Below are 23,866 nucleotides of genomic sequence, written 5' to 3'. Positions count from 1 at the left end.
GTTGGAGAAGCTATAAACTGCGCTGGCATCCCCTTGAAAGGCTTGTGCTACACATTTCAGTTGGTGAATTTATTAACTTGTTGTATGTAATTGTTTTGGATACGGTTTGACTAAGACACTTATTATTTGTGCAATATGTTTGTAATTTGTTGCGTTTTCATCGTTTTTATAAAAATTTCAAAATTTTTTGGCTAAGGCACCAATGCCAATTGATATGTATAAGTAAAAATATGGTTATGACTATGGCGTTATGGCTATGTCAACTTTGCCAGGCCCTTAACTGCTTGCTCCACTACTAGCAGAATAATTTTCTTAATTCTGCTGCACCGACCACCAATCTATGCTAGACACGTACAATTTTAATTACCAAAAATATTTGATATATTAAGCAAACAGTATCATTGCTATCATTGCGGATACGTGGTACACTATGAGCGGTTTTAAAGAAAAACATATGCAGCTATCAACATAAAAAACCATACCAATCAAACAAGCAATGTGGGTACGAATACTAAAAAACAAACAGGCATGTAAGTAACACGAAGAAAAACACCTTATAAAAATTAAAAATTAAAAAATGTCTAGACAAACGACTTGCTGCTTCTGTGGGGCAAACATCTGGATAGAGTACAAGAGCAAGTTTAGTTAACCATTTGAAACTGTGACATAAGTACTTAAAACTATTTAAAAAGTAAACTTCAATATGGCAGGCAGCTCAAATTTTATCACCTTTTTCATACTAAGCATCAGTGTATGTGTTAAACAATATTTGTGTGTTGAATATCCTGTGGGACGCTGTCAGGTAATAGTCGATTAAATTAGAACGCTTCTTAATTAAATATGTTGCATTGATACTTTGGTAACAGTCTAGAACAGGCGTCGACTGCTAATATCCAGAGAGGTGTTAAAAGACGCATATTAATCTCGACAACAATAATCCGAAGGCGGAAGTCCGGAGATATTTGCAGTTGAAGTTGGTAATTTTCATGTGGTTGTTGTAATGTGCACTGAAAAAAATTTTGTGTACAAAGGGATTTTGGACGCATTTAATTTTGATCCCACCCCATTGGTGAACCGGACAAGGTAATTTTTTATTAGGGCTGCCGAAGGCCGCCAACGCAGAAAGGTGTTCTGCGCAAAAATACTATGGATTCCACCACCTGGGTCATTTTTCGGTTTTTCGTTAATATTTTTTGGACGATTTAAAATTTTTATTTTCCGTATTAGTAGTCGACCCCTGTTCTAGACTATTACCGTTTAAATTAAAACACTGACGAACTAAAATATTTACTTAAAGACACCTCATCATGTTTACGAGCTATCTGAAAAAGAATTTTCAACGTATGGAGAACTTGAAGACGCCGAACATTTACGTGATGCAGTGGAAAATATACTTATACCACGTGCGGTTGGCACAGCCGGGCATACGCGAGTACACAAATACATCAGTGATAGTTTACGTGAGATGCATTGGTCTGTTGAGAATTATGAATGTCAAGAGGAAGTGCGTAATTTGGGCAAATTACATTTTTATAACATAATTGCAAAACTTAATCCAAATGCGAAACGGTTTCTAGTGCTAACCTGCCACTATGATAGCAAAAATAAAGAAGATTATGTAGGCGCTATAGAAGGAGTACCATGCGCTATGCTACTTAATATCGCGCACGTTTTACAAGGCGCGCTTAATCAGTTTCGTGGATCAACACTCAGTTTAATGTTCATTTTCTTTGATGGTAGCGAGTCTGTACACAATGGGGATTGGCCCGATACCGCTTATGGGTCTCGTCATTTAGCTTACGATTGGGTAGGGGATGGTACTTTAAATGCATGGGATATATTAGTAATATTGGATTTGATTGGTTCAGCCGAACCGAGATTTAAAAGTTTCTTTGAAAATACTAAAGGATGGTTTTCACGATTTAGAGCGTTGGCAAAGCGTTTGAGAAAAGCCGAGATGTTACGTTGCAAAAAGCCAAAGCACTACTTTAAAAATAGTCCAATATATACTCATAAGTTAGAGCGTGATAGTAAATCATTCCTAGATTGGCATGTACCAGTATTACATCTAACACCAGAGTCAAGCCCAAGAGTATGGCAAACTGAAGCTGACGTCAAGTCAAATATTGATTACGATGCTACGGAAGATATATCGCGTATAATACGTTTATTTATAATGGAATACCTGCACAGCGGTTAAATTAACTGAATATATAATACACAGAACTAACGAATACAATTTTTCAAAATAACATTTCCATACGAATTTAGAGTAATAACAGCTTGATAAACCTATTTCAATTTTTATAAATGAAGAGATGACAATATGTAGCCATAAACAAATAATAAATATTCTTACTGAACACAAAAGTTTTGATGAAAGTCATTCAGTTGTTAATTCTAATGGACTAGTTAGTTATAACATGATCGACAGGCAAAGAGTCTCCAAAAGAAATCTCCCTGGGGACATGTAATTGTTGTAACGGCAACCCTGGTATAGAAGTAGTGTACTGAGCGTACCATACCGAAGTAAGGTAAGTTACGGGCCAACTTACATCAAACAGCACCCTACCAATTGGAAGGAAACAATCTCCTAAGGAACCCTTAATGGGGGGGGGGGGGGGGGGGGGGGGGTATTTGTCCTAGAATATTGAAGGTGGTCATATTGAAGTTTCCTCAGATGTTCGAGCTGGTACCTTAAGAGTGCTTGTTACCGGCACGTAACTGATCCATATCCAGCAAAGGACCCTTTGTTAAAAGGGGTTGTGTAGCACAACCCTTTCAAGGGGTTCCCTCTGAAATTTGTAACTTCTCCAATGGTAAACCTTACGTAACCATGTTGAATCCTGTTCCATTAGCTGGAGACCAAGTGCCTAATGGAGCTATATAACCCACCCCTTCCATGTCCATGAAATCAAGCTTTATCATTCTGAACCATCTCGTCGAAGCAGCACGTTTCCTGGGCCTTATGGTTACATTAATGCCGAAGAATAACTAAGCTTGCACAATACCGACAGATAGTCATCGTCGTCCTAGTGTCTCTGGTGTTACATGCGACATTATTTTGGAATCAACTCGCGTGCCTATGATTTGCCGTTATCTTTGCTTTGAAACTACGAAAGCGTTTATGTTAATGCGCTCTTCTGCATTTTATTGAACGTAGAAAATTCGTTCAGAAAATCCGCTCGTGTGAAACAGCTCCAGGTGTGAAATTTTCATGAGGTTACCAAGTTACACGTGTGGCGCTTAATTATTGTTAAGTTTCTCCTGGTTTTAAATCGATTTTGTTTTCCGTGCGTTTGTTGGAAGCCACAAATTCCCTATATTTATATTTCAACGGAAATATAAGCCATTATCCAGTCAGTTTTCTAGCTCTGTATCACGCTCAATGCTCACGGGAATGCTCTGGCTCATTGGGCGGCTTGAGAAGCGTAGAGACCAAGCAGCGGCATCTACTTTTGAAAAAGTAGGTTTATAAAAGGCAGCGTTGCCAAATTAGCGACACGAAATAAACAAATTATCTGACTCCTAAATTGAGCCAGACACTATCCGGAATTATCTGGCTTAAATCGTTGTTGTTGCACTTACATGCAAAATTATTTATCTGGCTCAGGATCTTTGCGAGGAGATGATGGCTAATGTAGCAAGTGAAAGGCAGTAAATTAAGGCATTCGAATGGAGTGGACTGAAGGACAACAGGAAGAGCAGAGTTACATTGCATCAATATACCTTCAATCTTTTGTATCAATATTAAAAATAAAAATGTAGGAATAATAAACAAAACCATTGAATTTAAGCAAACAGTTTCTCTTAGCTATTGAAAATAAGGTGTTTTAAATGCTATATATTCCAAAATTATCACAATTTATGTCTATTTAAAAATTAACTGGAATTTCGTTAAAGATTCTCGTAGTTTGGCCATTGTGTGTGTGTGTGCTAATTTTGAGCGATCAGCTGTTAGTTGCGCTACTTGTTAGGGCTTGAAGCTCCGTCACATAAACAGTTTTTCATATAGATGAGTTTAACACAAGCTTATGCATTATGAGTAGATTGCATGTATTTATATGGAGAACGGTAGATTGAGCGACACTGGCGCCATCTGATATGGAAAAGTAGCCAAATCATAAGAAGAAGAATTTGACATTTGCTTTGGCTAAGGGTGTTAGCACACTTTGCAAGTGAAATTATTTTTCCCACTGGTTATTAACACTTCAACATTTTCCGCAATTAAAAACATAGAACAATTACGACGTAAAATATGTTAGCAAGTATTTTTGTTGTATAGGGAGAATGTTTATAACAGTGGTTCGTGGTATTTTGTATGTGTGGTAAAACGCCCATCTTAAACTCACAAACTGCAATCGGTTAACCTTTTGTACACTTCCGGATAATTTATCGCCTTTTGTACCGAGTACAGGCGCGTAGCCAGAAAAAAATTTCGGGGGGGGGATGGTTTTGGCTAAAGTGTCGGTAAATAATAATTACCTGTAAATATACACATATTTATATTTTTACATATTACATATTTATACTTTTATTTATTTCAAATGTTTCTTTCTTTCTACAAAACAATATTTATTTTTCTTGTTTGTTTTGCCATTTTGTTTAGGATTTCTTCATGAGTTACTTCAATAGTAGAGTAGATGTTGAGTAGAGCCAGCCCATTCATCCTCTCCTGGCCCATTGTATTTCTTAGATAAGTTTTTAACCTTCGAAGTGAAGAGGAAGACCGTTCGCTAGGAGCAATGGAAACTGGAAGCGTCGCAGCAATTTTTATATATCGATGTACCGTAGGGAAAAAGACACGGAACAATTATTTAATACATCAATGAACGTGCTTGGTCGCTCCTGTTGTTGTTGTTGTTGTAGCGATAAGGTTGCTCCCCTAAGGCTTTGTGGAGTTTTATCGATGTGATGGTCATTTGCCGGATATAGATCCGGTACGCTCCGGTACCACAGCACCATTAAGGTGCTAGCCCGACCATCTCGAGAACGATTTATGTGGCCATATTAAACCTTCAGGCCATTGCCTCCCTCCCCACCCCCAAGTTCCATGAGGAGCTTGGGGTCGCCAGAGCCTCCGTCGGGGTCATTTCGGGACTATTTCGGGATCATTTGCGGTACCTTCCGGCATCATTTCTAGATGGTTTTCGGGATCCGTCCGGGATCCCGTCGTGGTAATTTCGGGACTTTTTCTCCACTAATACAGAATCATATAGGGTAGCTTCCGTCATCATTGCTAGAATATTTTCGGGATCCGTCTGGGATCCCGTCTTGGTCATTTCGCGACTTTTTCTCGACTTATACGGGATCATTTGGGGACCCTTTCGGCATCATTTCTGGATGGTTTTCGGGATCCGTCCGGGATCCCGTCGGGGTCATTTCGGGACTATTTCGGGATCATTTGGGGTACCTTCCGGCATCATTTCTAGATGGTTTTCGGGATCCGTCCGGGATCCCGTCAGGGTCATTTCGGTACTATTTCGGGATCATTTGAGATACCTTCCGGCACCATTTGTAGATGGTTTACGGGATCCGTTCGGGATCCCGTCATGTTCATTACGGAACTATTTCGGGATCCTTTGGGGTACCTTGCGGCATCATTTCTATATGGTTTTGAGGATCCGTCCGGGATCCCGTCAGGTACATTTCGTGAATTTTTCTCGACTAATACGGGATCATTTGGGGACGCTTTCGGCATCATTTCTGGATGGTTTTCGGGATCCGTCCGGTATCCCGTCGGGGTCATTTCGGGATCATTTGGGGTACCTTCCGGCATCATTTCTAAATGGTTTTAGGGATCCGTCCGGGATCCCGTCAAGGTCATTTCGGGACTATTTCGGGATCATTTGAGGTACCTTCCGGCACCATTTCTAAATGGTTTTAGGGATCCGTCCGGGATCCCGTCAAGGTCATTTCGGGACTATTTCGGGATACCTTCTGGCATCATTTCTGGATAGTTTTCGGGATCCATCCGGGATCCCGACGGGGTCAATTCAGGACTTTTTCTCGACTAATACGGGATGATTTGGGGACCCTTTCGGCATTATTTCTGAATGCTTTTCGGGATCCGTCAGGAATCCCGTCGGGGTCATTTCGGGACTTTTTCGGGACTAATACGGGATAATTTGGGGACCCTTTCGGCATCATTTCTGGATGGTTTTCGGGATCCGTACGGGATCCTGCCAGGGTTATTTCGGGACTATTTCGGGATCATTTGGGGTACCTTCCGGCATCATTTCTATATGATTTTGAGGATCCGTCCGGGATCGCGTCGGGGTTATTTCGGGACTTTTTATCGACTGGTATCTTATCATTTGGGGACCCTTTCGGCATAATTTCTGGATGTTTTTCGGTCATTTCGGGATTATTAGGGGATCATTTGAGGACATTCCGGCATCATTTCTGGATAGTTTTTGGGATCCGTGCGGGATCCCGTCGGGGTAATTTCTGGACTTTTCAGAGATTGTTTCGGGATTATTTTGGGCCCTTCCAAGACCATTTCTGGATGGATTTCGAGATCTGTCCGGGATCCCGTCAGGGTCATTTAGGAGTCCGTTCGAGATCCCGTCAGGGTCATTTCGGGACTATTAGGGGATCATTTGAGGACCTTTCCGGCATCATTTCTGGATAGTTTTCGGAATCCGTCTGGGATCCCGTCGGGGTCATTTCAGGACTTTTTCGGGACTAATACGGGATCATTTTGGGACCCTTCCGGAATCATTTCTGTATGGTTTTCGCGATCTGTCGTGAATCCCCTAAGGACCCTTCCTGGATATTTTCTGGATGGTTTTTGAGAACCGTCCGGGAGCCCGTCAGGGTCATTTCGGAACATTTTCGGGACTATTTCGGGATCATTTTGGTACCCTTCAGGCATCATTTCTTTGTGGTTCTCTGGATGAGTCTAGAATCGTGTCGTTGTCATTTCGAGTTTTTTGGGACTATTCCAGGAACTTTTGGAGACCCTTCCGTGGCATTTCTAGATGGTTTTCGGGATCTGTCCGCAATAGCGTCGGGGTCATTTCGTGGATTTTTCTGGATAATTTCGGGATCATTTGGGGATCGTATCAGGTTATCAGCTCATGTAAAATGTATTAGACAGAAGCATCTTTTTAAACAGATAACTTGATAAGCAGGCTAACGTGAATATCCCATATATTTAATTTTCTCCTTGCGGACGGGGCTGCGGGTAAAGGCTAGTATATTATAAATGGCAAAGTTTGGATGTTTAGATGTTTGGATATTTGGATGTTTGTCCAGACGTTTGTCTTTGTGACTCAATCACGCAAGAACGGCTGGACGGATTTGTATGAAATTTGGCATGCCTATAGCCAATAGTCTAGAAGGATCTACTAGCTATATATTTTTCAAAAGGGGCGTGGTCTCCGCCCCTAGGAACAGTTATAATTTAATTATTATATTTTTTTTGTCTTTGCGACTGAATCACGCCAGAACGGCTTCACGGATTTTGATGAAATTTGGGACAGAGATAATAGGCTACTGGCGAAATTTTTTTCGAACATGGAAAGGGGGAGGAGGTCCCACGACCCCTTCGAATAATTACTTTTTAACAATTTTTACACATTATAACTTTACGTATACTGACCTTCACCAATATTACAAACTCAATGGGTGAAATAAGTCGAGGGCTTACAAAGTGAGCAGTGATACAGCCCCCCCCCCCCCCCCCCCCTCCTTTCCACTTTCGTCCAAAATCTATAAATTGTTATAACTCAATGTAAATTTTGTCCCAAAATCAATAATTGTTGGTATCTGGCTCATACAGATCGAGATCTAAACAATTTTGGAAAAACTATCAGTGGTACTCTCCTCCTACCGCCATCCGCCCTCCTTCAATTGTTTTTATTAGCACGCTTTTATTAGCTTTACCTGTATGTTTCTTTGTAACTCTTCATTCGCTCCAACGCGCCTGTTGCCTTATTAACATGGTTTTATAATTATCTTCACCCTATTTGTAATCCCGTTTTGGTCATATAGAGACCCTTCCGGGATCATTTCTGGATGGTTTTCGGGATCCGTCCGCGATCCCGCCGGGGTCATTTCTGGACTTTTTCGGGACTATTCCGGGATTATTTTGGGACCCTTCAGGGATCATTTGTGTATAGTTTTCGGGATCCCTCCGGGATTCCGTCGGGATTATTTTGGTACATTTTCGGGACTATTTCGCGATCATTTGGGGACCCTTCCGGCATCATTTCTGGACGGTTTTCGGGATCCGTCCGGGATCCCGTCGGGGTCATTTCGGAACTTTTTCTCGACTAAGACGGGATCATTTGGGGACCCTTTCGGCATCGTTTCTGGATGGTTTTCGGGATCCGTCCGGGTCCCGTCGGGGTCATTTCTGAACTTTTTCTCGACTGATACGGGATCATTTGAGGACCCTTTCGGCATCATTTCTGGATGGTTTTCGGGTTCCGTCCGGATCCCGTCAGGGTCATTTCGGGGCCCTTTCTCGATTAATACGGGATCATTTGGGGACCCTTTCGGCATCATTTCTCGATGGTTTTCGGGATCCGTCCGGGATCCCGTCGGGGTTATTTCGGGACTTTTTCTCAACTAATACGGGATCATTTGGGGACCTTTTCGGCATCATTTCTGTAAGGTTTTCGGGATCCGTTCGGGATCCCTTCACGGTCATTTTGGGAACTTTTCTCGACTAATGCGGGTTCCTTTGAGGTACCTTCCGGCATCATTTCTAGATGGTTTTCGGGATCCATCAGGGATCCCGTCGGGGTCATTTCTGGACTTTTTCTCGACTAATACGGGATCATTTGGGGTAGCTTCCGGCATCAGTGCTAGATGGTTTTAGGGATCCGTCCGGGATCCCGTCTTGGTCATTTCGGGACTTTTCCTCGACTTATACGGGTTCATTTGGGGACCCCTTCGGCATCGTATCTGGATGCTTTTCGGGATACGTCCGGGAACCCGTCGGGGTCATTTCGGGACTTTTTCTTAACTAATACGGGATAATTTGGGAACGTTTTCGGCATCATTTCTGGATGGTGTTCGGGATCTGTCCGGGATCCCGTCGGGGTCATTTCGGGACTATTTCGGGATCATTTGGGGTACCTTCCGGAATCATTTCTAGATGGTTTTCGGGATCCGTCCGGGATCCCGTCGGGATCATTTCGGGACTTTTTCTCGACTAATACGGGATCATTTGGGGACGCTTTTGGCATCATTTCTGGATGGTTTTCGGGATCCGTGCGGGATCCCGTCTTGGTCATTTCGGGACTTTTTCTCGACTTATACGGGATCATTTGGGGACCTTTTCGGCATCATTTCTGTATGGTTTTCGGGATCCCTTCAGGGTAATTTTGGGACTTTTTCTCGACTAATACGGGTTCATTTGAGGTACCTTCCGGCATCATTGCTAGATTGTTTTCGGGATCCGTCCAGGATCCAATCAGGGTCATTTCGGGACTATTTCGGGATCATTTGGGGTACCTTCCGGCTTCATTTCTAGACGGTTTCATGGATCCGTCCGGGATCCCGTCGGGGTAATTTTGGACTTTTTCTCGACTAATACGGGATCATTTGGGGTAGCTTCCGGCATAATTGCTAGATGGTTTTCGGGATCCGTCCGGGATCCCGTCAGGGTCCTTTGGGTACTATTTCGGGATCATTTGGGGGACCTACCGGCTTCATTTCTAGATGGTTTTCGGGATCCGTCCGGGATCCCGTCAGGGTCATTTCGGGACTATTTCGATATCATTTGGGGTACCTTCCGGCTTCATTTCTAGATGGTTTTCTGGATCCGTCCGGGATCCCGTCGTGGTAATTTCGGGACTTTTTCTCGACTAATACAGGATCATTTAGGGTAGCTTCCGTCATCATTGCTAGATGGTTTCGGGATCCGTCCGGGATCCCGTCTTGGTCATTTCGGGACTTTTTCTCGACTTATACGGGATCATTCCAGGATCCCGTCAGGGTCATTTCGGTACTATTTCGGGATCATTTGAGATACCTTCCGGCACCATTTCTAGATGGTTTACGGGATCCGTTCGGGATCCCGTCAGGTTCATTACGGAACTATTTCGGGATCCTTTGGGGTACCTTCCGGCATCATTTCTATATGGTTTTCGGAATCCGTCCGGGATCCAGTCGGGGTCATTTCGGGACTATTTCGGGATCATTTGGGGGACCTACCGGCTTCATTTCTAGATGGTTTTAGGGATCCGTCCGGGATCCCGTCAGGGTCATTTCGGGACTATTTCGGGATCCCTATCGGCATCATTTCTGGATGGTTTTCGGGATCTGTCCGGGATCCCGTCGGGGTCATTTCGGGAAATTTTCTCGACTAATACGGGATCATTTGGGGACGCTTTCGACATCATTTCTGGATGGTTTTCGGGATCCGTCCGGTATCCCGTCGGGGTCATTTCGGGACTATTTCGGGATCATTTGGGGTACCTTCCGGCATCATTTCTAGATGGTTTTCGGAATCCGTCCGGGATCCAGTCGGGGTCATTTCGGGACTATTTCGGGATCATTTGGGGGACCTACCGGCTTCATTTCTAGATGGTTTTAGGGATCCGTCCGGGATCCCGTCAGGGTCATTTCGGGACTATTTCGGGATACCTATCGGCATCATTTCTGGATGGTTTTCGGGATCTGTCCGGGATCCCGTCGGGGTCATTTCGGGACTATTTCGGGATCATTTGGGGTACCTTCCGGCATCATTTCTATATGGTTTTTAGGATCCGTTCGGGATCCCGTCGGGGTCATTTCGGTAATTTTTCTCGACTTATACGGGATCATTTGGGGACCCCTTCGGCATCATATCTGGATGCTTTTCGGGATCCGTCCTGGAACCCGTCGGGGTCATTTCGGGACTTTTTCTCGACTAAACGGGATAATTTGGGAACGTTTTCGGCATCATTTCTGGATGGTTTTCGGGATCTGTCCGGGAACCCGTCGGGGTCATTTCGGGACTTTTTCTTAACTAATACGGGATAATTTGGGAACGTTTTCGGCATCATTTCTGGATGGTGTTCGGGATCTGTCCGGGATCCCGTCGGGGTCATTTCGGGACTATTTCGGGATCATTTGGGGTACCTTCCGGAATCATTTCTAGATGGTTTTCGGGATCCGTCCGGGATCCCGTCGGGGTCATTTCGGGACTTTTTCTCACTAATACGGGATTATTTGGGGACGCTTTCGGCATCATTTCTGGATGGTTTTCGGGATCCGTCCGGGATCCAGTCTTGGTCATTTCGGGACTTTTTTCGACTTATACGGGATCATTTGGGGACCTTTTCATTTCTGTATGGTTTTCGGGATCCGTTCGGGATCCCTTCAGGGTAATTTTGGGAATTCTTCTCGACTAATACGGGTTCATTTGAGGTACCTTCCGGCATCATTTCTAGATGGTTTTCGGGATACGTCCGGGATCACGTCAGGATCATTTCGGGACTATTTCGGTATCATTTGTGGTACCTTCCGGCTTCATTTCTAGATGGTTTTCTGGATCCGTCCGGGATCCCGTCGTGGTAATTTCGGGACTTTTTCTCGACTAATACAGGATCATGTAGGGTAGCTTCCGGCATCATTTCTATATGGTTTTGAGGATCCGTCCGGGATCCCGTCGCGGTCATTTCGGGAATTTTTCTCGACTAATACGGGATCATTTGGGGACGCTTTCGGCATCATTTCTGGATGGTTTTCGGGATCCGTCCGGTATCCCGTCGGGGTCATTTCGGGACTATTTCGGGATCATTTGGGGTACCTTCCGGCATCATTTCTAGATGGTTTTCGGGATCCGTCCGGGATCCCGTCGGGGTCATTTCGGTACTATTTCGGGATCACTTGAGGTACCTTCCGGCACCATTTCTAGATGGTTTTAGGGATCCGTCCGGGATCCCGTCAGGGTCATTTCGGGACTATTTCGGGATACCTATCGGCATCATTTCTGGATAGTTTTCGGGATCCATCCGGGATCCCGACGGGGTCAATTCTGGACTTTTTCTCGACTAATACGGGATGATTTGGGGACCCTTTCGGCATTATTTCTGGATGCTTTTCGGGATCCGTCAGGAATCCCGTTGGGGTAATTTCGGGACTTTTTCGGGACTAATACGGGATAATTAGGGGAGCCTTTCGGCATCATTTCTGGATGGTTTTCGGGATCCGTCCGGGATCCCTTCCGGGTCATTTCGGAACTTTTTCGGGACTATTTCGGGATCATTTGGGGTATTTTCCGGCATCATTTCTGTATGGTATTGGGGATCATTTGGGGTCCTTTCCGGCATAATTTCTGGATGGTTTTCGGTCATTTCGGGACTATTAGGGGATCATTTGAGGACATTCCGGCATCATTTCTGGATGGTTTTTGGGATCCGTGCAGGATCCCGTCGGGGTAATTTCTGGACTTCTCAGAGATTGTTTCGGGATTATTTTGGGCCCTTCCAAGATCATTTCTGGATGGATTTCGAGATCTGTCCGGGATATCGTCAGGGTCATTTAGGAGTCCGTTCGAGATCCCGTTAGGGTCATTTCGGGACTATTAGGGGATCATTTGAGGACCTTTCCGGCACCATTTCTGGATAGTTTTCGGAATCCGTCTGGGATCCCGTTGGGGTCATTTCAGGACTTTTTCGGGACTAATACGGGATCATTTTGGGACCCTTCCGGAATCATTTCTGTATGGTTTTCGCGATCCGTCGTGGATCCCCTAAGGACCCTTCCTGGATATTTTCTGGATGGTTTTTGAGAATCGTCCGGGAGCCCGTCAGGATCATTTTGGAACTTTTTCGGGACTATTTCGGGATCATTTTGGTACCCTTCAGGCGTCATTTCTTTGTGGTTCTCTGGATAAGTCTAGAATCGTGTCGTTGTTATTTCGGGTTTTTGGGACTATCCCAGGAACTTTTGGAGACCCTTCCGTGGCATTTCTAGATGGTTTTCGAGATCTGTCCGCGATAGCGTCGGGGCCATTTCGTGGATTTTTCTGGATAATTTCGGGATCATTTGGGGATCCTATCAGGTTATCAGCTCATTTAGTTCTTTTTTTACTCAATTACAAAAATAAAATGTATTAGACAGAAACATCTTTTTAAACAGATAACTTCATAAGCAGGCTAACGTGAATATCCCATATATTTAATTTTCTCCTTGCGGACGGGGCTGCGGGTAAAGGCTAGTAATATATAACTTAATAAGTGGGGTGTGTGTGCTTTTCCGTATTTATTCTGGTTTTATTGCTGTATACAATAGATCACATAATTAGTTTACGAACAAATATAACTTAAAAAGTGGCGTATGTGTGATTTTCCGTATTTATTCTGATTTTATGGCAGTATACAATAGATTGCATAATTAGTTTGCGAACAAATATAACTTAATAAGTACCGTATTTATTCTGGTTTTATGGCAGTATAAAATAGATCACATAATTAGTTTGCGAACAAATATAACTTAATAAGTGGGGTATGTGCGATTTTCCGTATTTATTCTGATTTTATGGCAGTATACAATAGATCACATAATTAGTTTACGAACAAATATAACTTAAAAAGTGGCATATGTGTTCTTTTCCGTATTTAATCTGGTTTTATGGCAGTATACAATAGATCACATAATTAGTTTACGACCAAATATAACTTAATTAGTGGGGTATGTGTGCTTTTTCGTATTTAATCTGGTTTTATGGCAGTATACTGTGACGAATATTAGTGACACTAAGTGATACTCCCGTTACTAATCTGATACTAAGTAAACGAAGTCACAACAACAATAAAGCAGACAGTCACTTGTATCTACATAATCGAATCAATCATTTTGTATACACATATGTACGTACACGCAGCTGAGAAGCAACGCACAACCACATGCATATATCTGAGATACTCCCGAAAGTATGCAATGAGAGAAGCTATAAAATCGTGCACCTGTGGTTACAGCTGAGAAGTTTGATAGCTGATGGCCAACTAGTAGATTCTGGAAATAGAAGCACCTAGAAGATGCGACAAGGAAATCAAAGAGTATAAAAGGCAGCAATAGTAGAGGCGCTGGAATCAGTTTCGATTAAGCACGCCATCTGTCGAGCAATAGAAGTGTTATTGTGAAAGTACTTGAATAAGGGCCATTTTGCATTATTAAATATTGGAGTTATTTATTCAACAGTTTAGTGATTCGAACTTAGCAGAAGGTTGCAAATAAGAGGATTTGAAGTAAATTCGTTACAATTGGTGTCAGAAGAGGAATTGTTGAATAAATTGCGAAGATTGGGAATACAACTTGGACATGGTAAAGTTAAGTGAATTGAAGATTCAGCAGCTGAAGAAGGAGTTGGAGAGCCGTGGATTGAATGCAACCGGCATTAAACTAGAACTTCAGGAACGACTACGACAGACAATGGAATTAGAAGGAGTTGACGTGGAAGGGTATGTCTTTCATCTTGATGGCGGTGAGACAACAAAATTGGAGGAGAAAAATGAAACACCGCAGACAATGGCGAACACAGACCTGAACATGATATTGGCTGCAATATCGGCACAAATGTCCGAAATGTCATCACAGATATCCACCAACATGTCATCACAACTAGATTCCCAGGAGAACCGTATAACATCCAAGATGGAAGCACAGGAGACACGTATCTCAGAAGTGTAACATCTAAAATTGAAGCACAAGAGGCACGTATATCAGAAATGTCGACACAAATTTCAACACAGGTATCACCGCTGATCTCTGCACAACTGGAAGCGCGTATGGAAGAGAAACTAACGCAATTTCAGGAAGGGTTCAGTAGTCGACAAGATAAAATGGAGGCCGAGTTAGATGCTTTAAAAGATCGTATTCAGGAGTTACAATTGAACCGTCCAATAACTTCAACGTCTACTCTGAAGGTAAAATCCCCAACGTTTGATGGTTCTGTTCCTTTCCAGGTATTTAAGCTCCAATTTGAGAAGACGCCGGCAGGGAACAACTGGAATGCCGAAGATAAAGTTGCTGCACTGTTCGTGGCTTCAAAAGGACCATCTGCTGAGATCTTACAGACAATCCCAGAGTACGAACGTTACAGTTATGAAGCATTGATGGTTGCTGTAGAACGACGGTACGGAATCGAACACAGGAAACAGATCTACACAATAGAATTGCAAAACCGCTACCAAAAAGCTAATGAGACTTTGCAGGAGTTTGCTTCGGATGTTGAAAGGTTGGCACATTTGGCAAATGCGGACGCACCCGTGGAGTACATCGAGAGGGTAAAAATCCAGAGTTTTATAAATGGCATACGGGACTAGAAACGAAGCGAGCGACATATGCAAACCCAAAACCCACATTCGCAGAAACGGTATCCCATGCACTGACTCAAGAAACAGCGTCACTTTTGAGTAAGCCCGCATACAAAGAGCACCGCGTGGAAGTGGAAAGACAAGACTGGGTAGACACAATTTTGGAAGTACTAAAAGGAACGCAGCAAAAAAACGATGGTGCTGTCAAATGCTTTAAATGTGGAAAGCCAGGGCACATTGCACGTTATTGCAGCACCGGTCATGGTACTTCCAATTTGGCTGGTAGAAAACGCAAAGCAGGAGGAGATAAGCAAGAGCGAGCCAAATTTAAAGATCGAGAACTTGCCCCAGCTATTGAATGTCGTATGATACCTATCTCGCAAACTGGAGGGAAATCGAGCAGCCTTACCGTCAAAGGAAATGTGAATGGCAAGGAGCGTGTACTGACTGTAGATACGGGCGCATCTAATTCTTTAATCCGATCCGATTTGGTCAACAGGAGAGTAAAGCCATTACCTGGATCAAGATTGCGTACGATTACTGGCGAGTATAACCAAGTCCAGGGAGAAATGGTATGTGAAGTCTTAATTGTGGAGGTCATGGTTCTACACAAATTCGTTGTGGCAGAGATCGTTGATGAAGTCATATTGGGAGTGGATTTCTTAGTTGACTATGACATCAGGATCGATATACAGAGAAGGATTATGCAGTATAAGAACAAGGATGTGCCACTTAACTTCAGTTTTGAGCAAGGGTTCAGCAGTAAGCGAGTGCTGGTGAAAGAGCTTCGACAAAAACCACACAAGTCAAAGGCAGCAGATCGGGCAAGGGTTGATGGAACGAATGGGCTAAACAAATCAAAACCGAAAGTACCTGCGAGAAAAACACTGGCATTGACAAACCCTAATGGACGCACTGAAACGACTGAAAGCATTTTCCAGAAAGAATGCAAGGGTGGTTTCAAGTCAGCGCGCACTACTGTTGTGAAACGTCAAGACGATACTGATGCTGCAAAGTCAATCCGTCAAGATCAAGCTCTGTGAAGTAGTTCTTCATTGCCCAAACAACACAGGGTGAGGGAACGATCCAGGATAATGAGTAGTAAGATGAAACGCAGGTGCGATGAGAACAATGATTCGGAAGGTTTCTGGGCGGGAGATTTGGTATTGTTATACAACCCTCACCGGCGGAAAGATTATTAGATTAGATTATTATTTATTTCATTTTTCTCATAGGCGTATGTACATATTCGATAGCTTAATTTTACATGTCTACAATATCATTACTTAGAGGATAGTTAGTGACATCTTTATTTTATATAATAAAAATAGTGTTGTATGTCACATCATGTTTTAACAAATTCCATTGTATAAATAGTAGTAGTGTGGTGAACAAAAAAAAGAATACAAGGTATATATAAAAAAATTTATTTAAAATGAGAATAAGATATTTCAAAAATAAATTGACTAAATTAAGTCATGAAACAATTTGAAGAAAGAATACAAAAGCTAAGTTTACAGAATTCCTCATAAGAAAACAGCAAAAAGAAAATTCAAAACTATACAATGCTTACATAAAAGTAAAGGCTATATTATACAACGTAGTGCATCAAAATTTCTGTCTGGTTGGTATCAAACTCAAGAAGCCAAGTTTTTATTTTTTTTAAAAACACAGATCTGGATCTAATGTCTCGTGAGTTTTCTGGAAGGGAATTAAAAAGTTTGCAGGATAAGACAGTGTAGGAATTTCTAAACAATGTTGTTCGAAAAACTGGCAAGGAAATAAGTGTGCTATGGTTACTACGCAGGCTGTACATTCCTCGTGTTGGATTTTGCAAATAGCCACCTCTCATGTAAAAAATTTTTAAAAGTTTGTAATAGAACAAATGCCGAACTGGGAATATATTTGATCTTCTAAATAAGTCAAAGGAGTGAGTCCGACGTGGACAATTAAAAATTTTTCTTACTGCACATTTTTACAGTACAGTTAATTGATTTATTTTATTGGAGTGAGCACCACCCCAGCAACTTATTCCATATTCTAATTTTGAATGAAATTTACTATAATAAACTGTTTTCAGTGTATGGTTTGGAACGTATTTTCTGAGACGGTAAAGTATACGATTGGTTGAAGGTAAGTATTTTCTTACAGTTGCGATTTGCTCATTCCAGTATAGATTACGGTCAATTGTGATTCATTGGTATTTGAAGCTATTCACTTTTTCAATTTTAAAGCAGTTAGAGTCACATGCTGTATTATTTTGAAAAGAATACACATAACGATGGTTGGAGCACTTGTTACTATATAGGATATTACGTTTGTATATTGCACTGTGAAAAGTTATATTAAGATCTTGTGCTTCTTGAAGTTTTGGAATAAAGCACATTAATTTGGTTTTATTGCTGACAACCAGTTTATGTTCCGCAAACCATGACCGAAGTTTGTGTATATCGTGGTACAGATCCGCTATCAAATTTAAAGGATCCGTTGAGTTATATGCAATTCCTAGGTCATCCGCAAATGCTTCGACTTTGCCCTTAAAAGGTTGAATAAATAGTGAGTTCACATAGATAAGGAATAATATGGGACCCAGAACCGAGCCTTGTGGTACACCAGAGTTTATGACTTTGGTCTCACTAAGAGTTATGCCTATTTTCACTCTTTGGGTTCGATATCCTAAATAAGAAACAAACCAATTGTATAACAAGCCACGAATTCCCAAATTATAAAGCTTATTTAAAAGACGGCCATGGTCAACCATATCGAATGCTTTTGTAATGTCCACAAAAAGCCAAGCACAATCTTTTTTTGAATCAATACCCTTGTATATAGTTGAACAGAAGTCCAAAAGAGCATCTTCCGTAGAAAGACCATCCCTGAAACCAAATTGCAAAGGACTAAGAAAATTTATTTTTTCAAAGTAGGATAACATCCTTACTTTTACAATTTTTTTAAAAATTTTAGTAATTGATGAGAAAAGTGAAATCGGCCTATAGTTAGCCATATCTTTTTTATTACCTTTTTTGAGAATCGGTATTACAATTCCTAATTTTAATTGTTCTGGGAAAATCCCGGTTGTAACACTCAAGCTAAAGATATGTTTTAAAACATCAACAATATTGTATGAGATTTTCTTTAACATAACGTTAGAGATTCCATCATGACCGGAAGAATTACTATTTTTCAAAGATTTGATTGCAGTTAAAATTTCCGATCCTGAGATTGGCTCAAAAAAGAAGCTGTTGCTTTTGAAAGAATCTTTAGCTACTCCAAAATCAGAGCAACAATCGCAAAGGGGTGTCACATTTGGCGGAAAGTTTGACTTCACAATTGAAGTAAAGTATTCATTAAAATCATTAGCTATTTCTATGGGAATAGAAATATCAACGCCTTCTTTTTGTAAAACAAAATGAGAATCTTGCCTTTTTGTGTTTTTATCAATAATCCTATTTATTACTTTCCACTCTTCTTTTGGATTACCTTTGGATTTATTGACTAAGTTATTATGATAATCGTCCCGACATTTACGAATTTCTCCTTTGATTCGTTTGCATATTTGCTTAAAACGAGTATTCAAATTGGTGTCATATGGATGTTTGTTGCACTTTTTTTTTAATTTATTTTTCAACCTAATTCTATTCAAAAGGCATTTATTTATCCACTGTTTGAGTCTGATTTCTGATGCTTTTTTGTTAACGCAGTATGTTGAGGAGTTAATGCATTGCATTAAATTATCTAAAAACAAGCCGTATGCCCTTGATACATTTTCTTCGGCGTATACATTGCTCCAAATATTTAAGCGAAGTTCAAGATTTAGTTGATTAAAATTAATTTTTTCCACAACATGCCTATTTCTTTTTCTAACGTCTTTCTCAACCATTGTGTTTTTAAAGAGAATACCACTCATACAGTGATCCGTGATACCCAGGTACGAGTTAATAGCGGAACAGGCAGACCAAGAAGAACCAAAGAAGCGGCACAGTACGTGATCAAGACACGTACCTGCCACTGGTCTAGTAGCTTCGTTTATAAGTGAATATAACCCATGATATGACAATACCATGTTATAGTTATTAAGTACAGGGCTTGTACTTAATAGATCCAAATTAAAATCGCCCAAAATTACAAGATTCGTCGTTGATACACTACTTAAAAATGAATTGAACTCATCGATAAATAATTGAGCAGGTTGCGAGTAAAGTCTATAAATACAGACAAATACAAAGTTTATTTTGCAAATGCAGCACGAAACCTTTATAGCGTCAGCACTAGTGAGACTAAGTCGTTCAATTTTGCTACAGTCAAACGAATCATGAACAAAAACCCCTACACCGCCAGCTGGATACGAATCATTTGCACTTGCATAGAATTTATAATTAGGTAAATTATATTCATCAATCTCAAAAGAATATATCCAGATTTCTGATACAAAAATAAAGCTAGGTAGGTTCAGGAAAGCATCATCGGGACGATCAGACTTAGGTGGGGGCAGTGTGACGAATATTAGTGACACTAAGTGATACTCCCATCACTAATCTGATACTAAGTAAATGAAGTCACAACAACAATAAAGCAGAAAGTCACTTGTATCTACATAAGCGAATCCATCATAACGAAGCAAAGCACAACCACATGCATATATCGGAGATACTCCCGAACGTATGCAATGAGCGAAGCTATAAAATCGTGCATCTGTAGTTACAGCTGAGAAATTTGATAGCTGATGGCCACCTAGTAGATTCTGGAAATAGAAGCGCCTAGAAAATGCAACGTGGGAATCAAAGAGTATAAACGGCAGCAATAGTAGAGGCCCTGTAATCAGTTTCGATTAAGCACGCTATCTGTCGAGCAGTAGAAGTTGTTGAACACTAGGGGTGTGCCTGAATGCAAATTGGGAATTATACTCACGCAGGGTATGTATTCCGAATTGATGGGTACAACTTCCTTTCAATTAATTCAGGGTTTTTATTAACAATAACAACCTATGAACTAACAAAGGAAGAAGTAATGAATTAAATTTAAAGTAAATCAATTTCAATGATGAAAGTTAAACTAGGACTTAAGAAAATGTTCGAATTCATGAATAAGTAACAATTTAGGCAAATCAGAAAATATATAAACAATGATTTATGTTGCTGTATATAGCTATATATGTGCATGAGCGAACCTATGCACACATATATGTATATATATCGGAGTCACAGGGATGGAACCGTGAGTTTTGGGATTTTGGGAAAAATGTACAAAATATATAGATTTCAAATGAGATACTTATCGCGTTGGCTTAGATGTGCTGACGCTGAAGATCTATCCGCTGGCCTTTGTCGTCTTGATGTGACGGCGATGATTTGCTCAAAATAATACTTCGTTGACTGACTTTGATGTGTCCTCGACGATGGTAGTTGATGAAAGAGATCGAAAATTAAGTGACAATACACTATATACTATGCAACACTGGAAGAAATTCCAATGTCGCATTCGAAGTTCCAATTACAGCAGGGATGCTTGTAAACAGAAGTGTTATTTTGAAAGTACTTGAATAAAGGCCATTTTGCATTATCAAATATTGGAGTTATTTATTCAACAGTTTAGTGATTCGAACTTAGCAGAAGGTTTCAAATAAGAGGATTTGCAGTAAAATCGTTAAAATACAATAGACCACATAATTAGTTTGCGAAAAAATGTAACTTAATAAGTGGGGTATGTGTGCTTTTCCGTATTTATTCTGGTTTTATGACAGTATACAAAATATCACATAATTAGTTTGCGAACAAATATAACTTAATATGTGGGGTGTGTGCTTTTCCGTATTTGATTTGGTTTTATGGCAGTATACAATAGCCAGCACTTTTTCGGGACTATTTCGGGATCATTTTATTTATTTATTTATTTACTTGTATGTCTAATATACAGCAGACACTTAAGAATATAGTACAACTAATGTAAATTAAGTATTACTTAAAAAAATGGTTTTTGTTTGAATTGTATAACCGATTTGGTATACGTAAAATTTAAATCCAGAAAATTTGAGAAAAAGCTGTAATCAGATATAAATCTATTCTAGGGAGCGTTAGCGCCATAGACTGTTCTGTTAAGTCCAACACGAAAAACAACAAAATTCCGTAAATTTCTGCAGGGCACATTAAAGTTAACTAGCTGAAGTAAGGAAGGACAATCTATCCTGCCAGAGACAAGAACAATAATAAATGTAACCGATGACAGCGTTCTCCTTCGGATAACGATACCAAACTAATTAATGGACAACGAGCAACGTACGACGGAATCGGTTCAGTAAAGTTAAGAGAGCGTAAAGCAAAACGAACAAAGCACTTTTGGACTTTCTCCAGACGATTTATATGGACTGACTGGTATGGTCTCCAAATGACAGCTGCGTATTCCAGTTTGGAACGGACAAAGACCGAGTGCAAAAACTTATAGGTATATGGGTCTGAAAAATTAGAAGAGTGGCGTTTCATAAAGGCAAGTGTTTCAAAAGAATTTGTAATTATGTAGTTTAAATGAGTAGTAAAATTTAGTTTACTATCAAAATACACGCCAAGATCTTTAATTTCATTAACCTCAGAAAGGCACGAGTCCGCCAACTAATAGCAAGTATCCAAAGGCTTGACCATTTTAGAGTAAGTTACTTTGAAACACTTGTTAATATTTATATAAAGCCTGTTCATAGCACAATAATATAAGAATTTATTAAGTTCACTTTGAAGCGCCGATGAATCACGCGAGTTTCTTATTTCAGAATAAAGGACCTAATATGCTACCTTGAGGCACACCAGATGTAGCAATGAATGCATCCGAGAATTCCCCATCTATAGCAACCATTCAACTCCTGTTATGTAAATAAGATTTTATCCATTTGAGGATACTGGAATGAAAGCCCAGGAATGCAAGTTTCTCAACGAGGATTAAGTGAGACATTTTATCAAATGCCTTAGAAAAATCAGTATAAATCATGTCAAGCTGAAGATCATTACGAAATCTCGAATGGCACTCCTCAGTAAAGACTAAAAGATTGGTAACTGTCGAGCGTGCTGCCACAAACACATGCTGGTTTGCGTAAATTAAATGTTTCACATGAAAATAAAGTTTCTGTATAGTTTCCGGGATCCCATCGGGTTTATTTTAACATTTTTCGGGACTATTCCCGGATCATTTGGTGATCCTTCCGGGATCACTTCTGGATGGTTTTCGGGATCCCGTCAGGGTTATTTCGGAACATTTTTGGTACTATTCCGGGATCATTTGGGGATCCTTCCTCTTTCATTACTGGATGGCTTTCGGGATCCCGTCAGGCTTATTTTGGCACTTTTTGGGGATCATTTGGGGGTTTTCCGGAATAATTTCTGGATGGTTTCGGGATCCGTCCGGGATCCCGTCAGAGTAATTTCGGAAATTTTTTGGGACTATTTCGGGATCATTTGAGGACCCTTCTGGTATTATTTCTGGATGGTTTTCGAGATCTGTCCAGGATCCCGCCAGGGTCATTTCAGGCCATTTCGGGGCTATTTGGGGATCTTTTCGGAACCCTTCCGGAAAAGGTTAGGTTACGTTGAACTGGCCGGTCCATGAGGACCTCACACAGGCTGATTGAGTTCGTAGTGTTACCAGAAGTTTGTTTTAACAACCAAACTGAAAAACCCTATCAAAACCAGGATCTATGTTATAAAATAACTCCGTCCTCTTGTCAAATGCTTCTAGATGTGACAGCTGTATCACTCCTAATAGCTGGAGTCTTAGCGTGGCGAGTGCAAGGCATGAGCACAGAACGTCCCCGATCGTTTCCTCCTCCAACCCGCACTTTCTACATATGCTATCACTGATCAAACCTAATTTAACGGCATGTGATGCCAGAATGCAGTGTCCAGTCAGAAAACCCGTCATGAGTCTACAGTCCTCTCTTTTTAACTAAAATGCGTAGGGACTAAATGCGTAACTTTTTTTGTATTGGTAAGCACATCATTTAATTAGAATTAGAAAGTTGCGGGCAAAATAAGAAAAATTATTCAGTAGTATATGCAGTAATCGTAATTTTGCCCCTTCTCATACGGTCATCCATGTATGTATCTATTCCTCTCCCTCCTTCGCTCTTTGAAACTTAAATTGGCGGAAGCTTGGCACCGCTCACTTTTCCCAAATTTTATACAGCCAATGCTGTGCCTAAAGAATATATCACCATATCGTAAAAATTGTATTGAAAATCAGCGGAATTCAACGATAGCCACGCCCACTTTTTCGATATCGAAAATTTAGGAAAATGGAAAAAATTCTAAAAGTCTAACCTTAACAAAGTTTGTAACAACGCTATGGTATTTAACTACATTTGACTGATATTCTACCTCAGTAGTGGTATGGTTGAGCTAAGAACAAAACTAAAACAAATTTTGAAAATGGGCCAGCTCCTTTTTTGTTACGCTTTTCAAAATACTTTTAATGCCATAAGTCGAACAAAAGTTTCCCAATCCGACCGATATTTGGCATAAATATTTTTTCGTAGCTAGAACTTTTAAATTGCATTTTTCCCACTTAAGTTCATTAATAGTATCCTCGCCAGTGTATTTGCTTGGCGAAATTTGACATTGCCACCGACC

At 40.8% G+C, this 23,866-nt stretch overlaps 1 protein-coding gene across 1 annotated transcript; it reads left to right on the top strand.

The window, feature by feature from the left end:
- Positions 1 to 369: 369 nt before the first annotated feature.
- Positions 370 to 2,382, top strand: LOC137233866 (glutaminyl-peptide cyclotransferase-like). Its single transcript, XM_067757342.1, has 3 exons — positions 370 to 530; positions 586 to 802; positions 1,298 to 2,382. Exons 2-3 carry the CDS (start codon positions 704 to 706, stop codon positions 2,198 to 2,200), a joined length of 1,002 nt encoding a protein of 333 aa, XP_067613443.1. The 5' UTR covers positions 370 to 530; positions 586 to 703; the 3' UTR covers positions 2,201 to 2,382.
- The last annotated feature ends 21,484 nt before the right edge of the window (positions 2,383 to 23,866 follow it).

The sequence above is a fragment of the Eurosta solidaginis genome, chromosome 5 (assembly GCF_040869045.1).
Source record: "Eurosta solidaginis isolate ZX-2024a chromosome 5, ASM4086904v1, whole genome shotgun sequence".
NCBI lineage: Eukaryota > Metazoa > Arthropoda > Insecta > Diptera > Tephritidae > Eurosta > Eurosta solidaginis.
Note: the sequence above shows the minus strand (reverse complement) of the source record. Positions and strands in the feature narration are given on the sequence as shown.

Bases quoted from the DNA above. Each gene is read 5' to 3' on its own strand.
- LOC137233866 (XM_067757342.1), top strand. From the start codon at position 704: ATGGCAGGCAGCTCAAATTTTATCACCTTTTTCATACTAAGCATCAGT. The intron at 803-1,297 runs GTAATAGTCGAT...ATTTACTTAAAG, and splicing joins ATCCTGTGGGACGCTGTCAG to ACACCTCATCATGTTTACGA.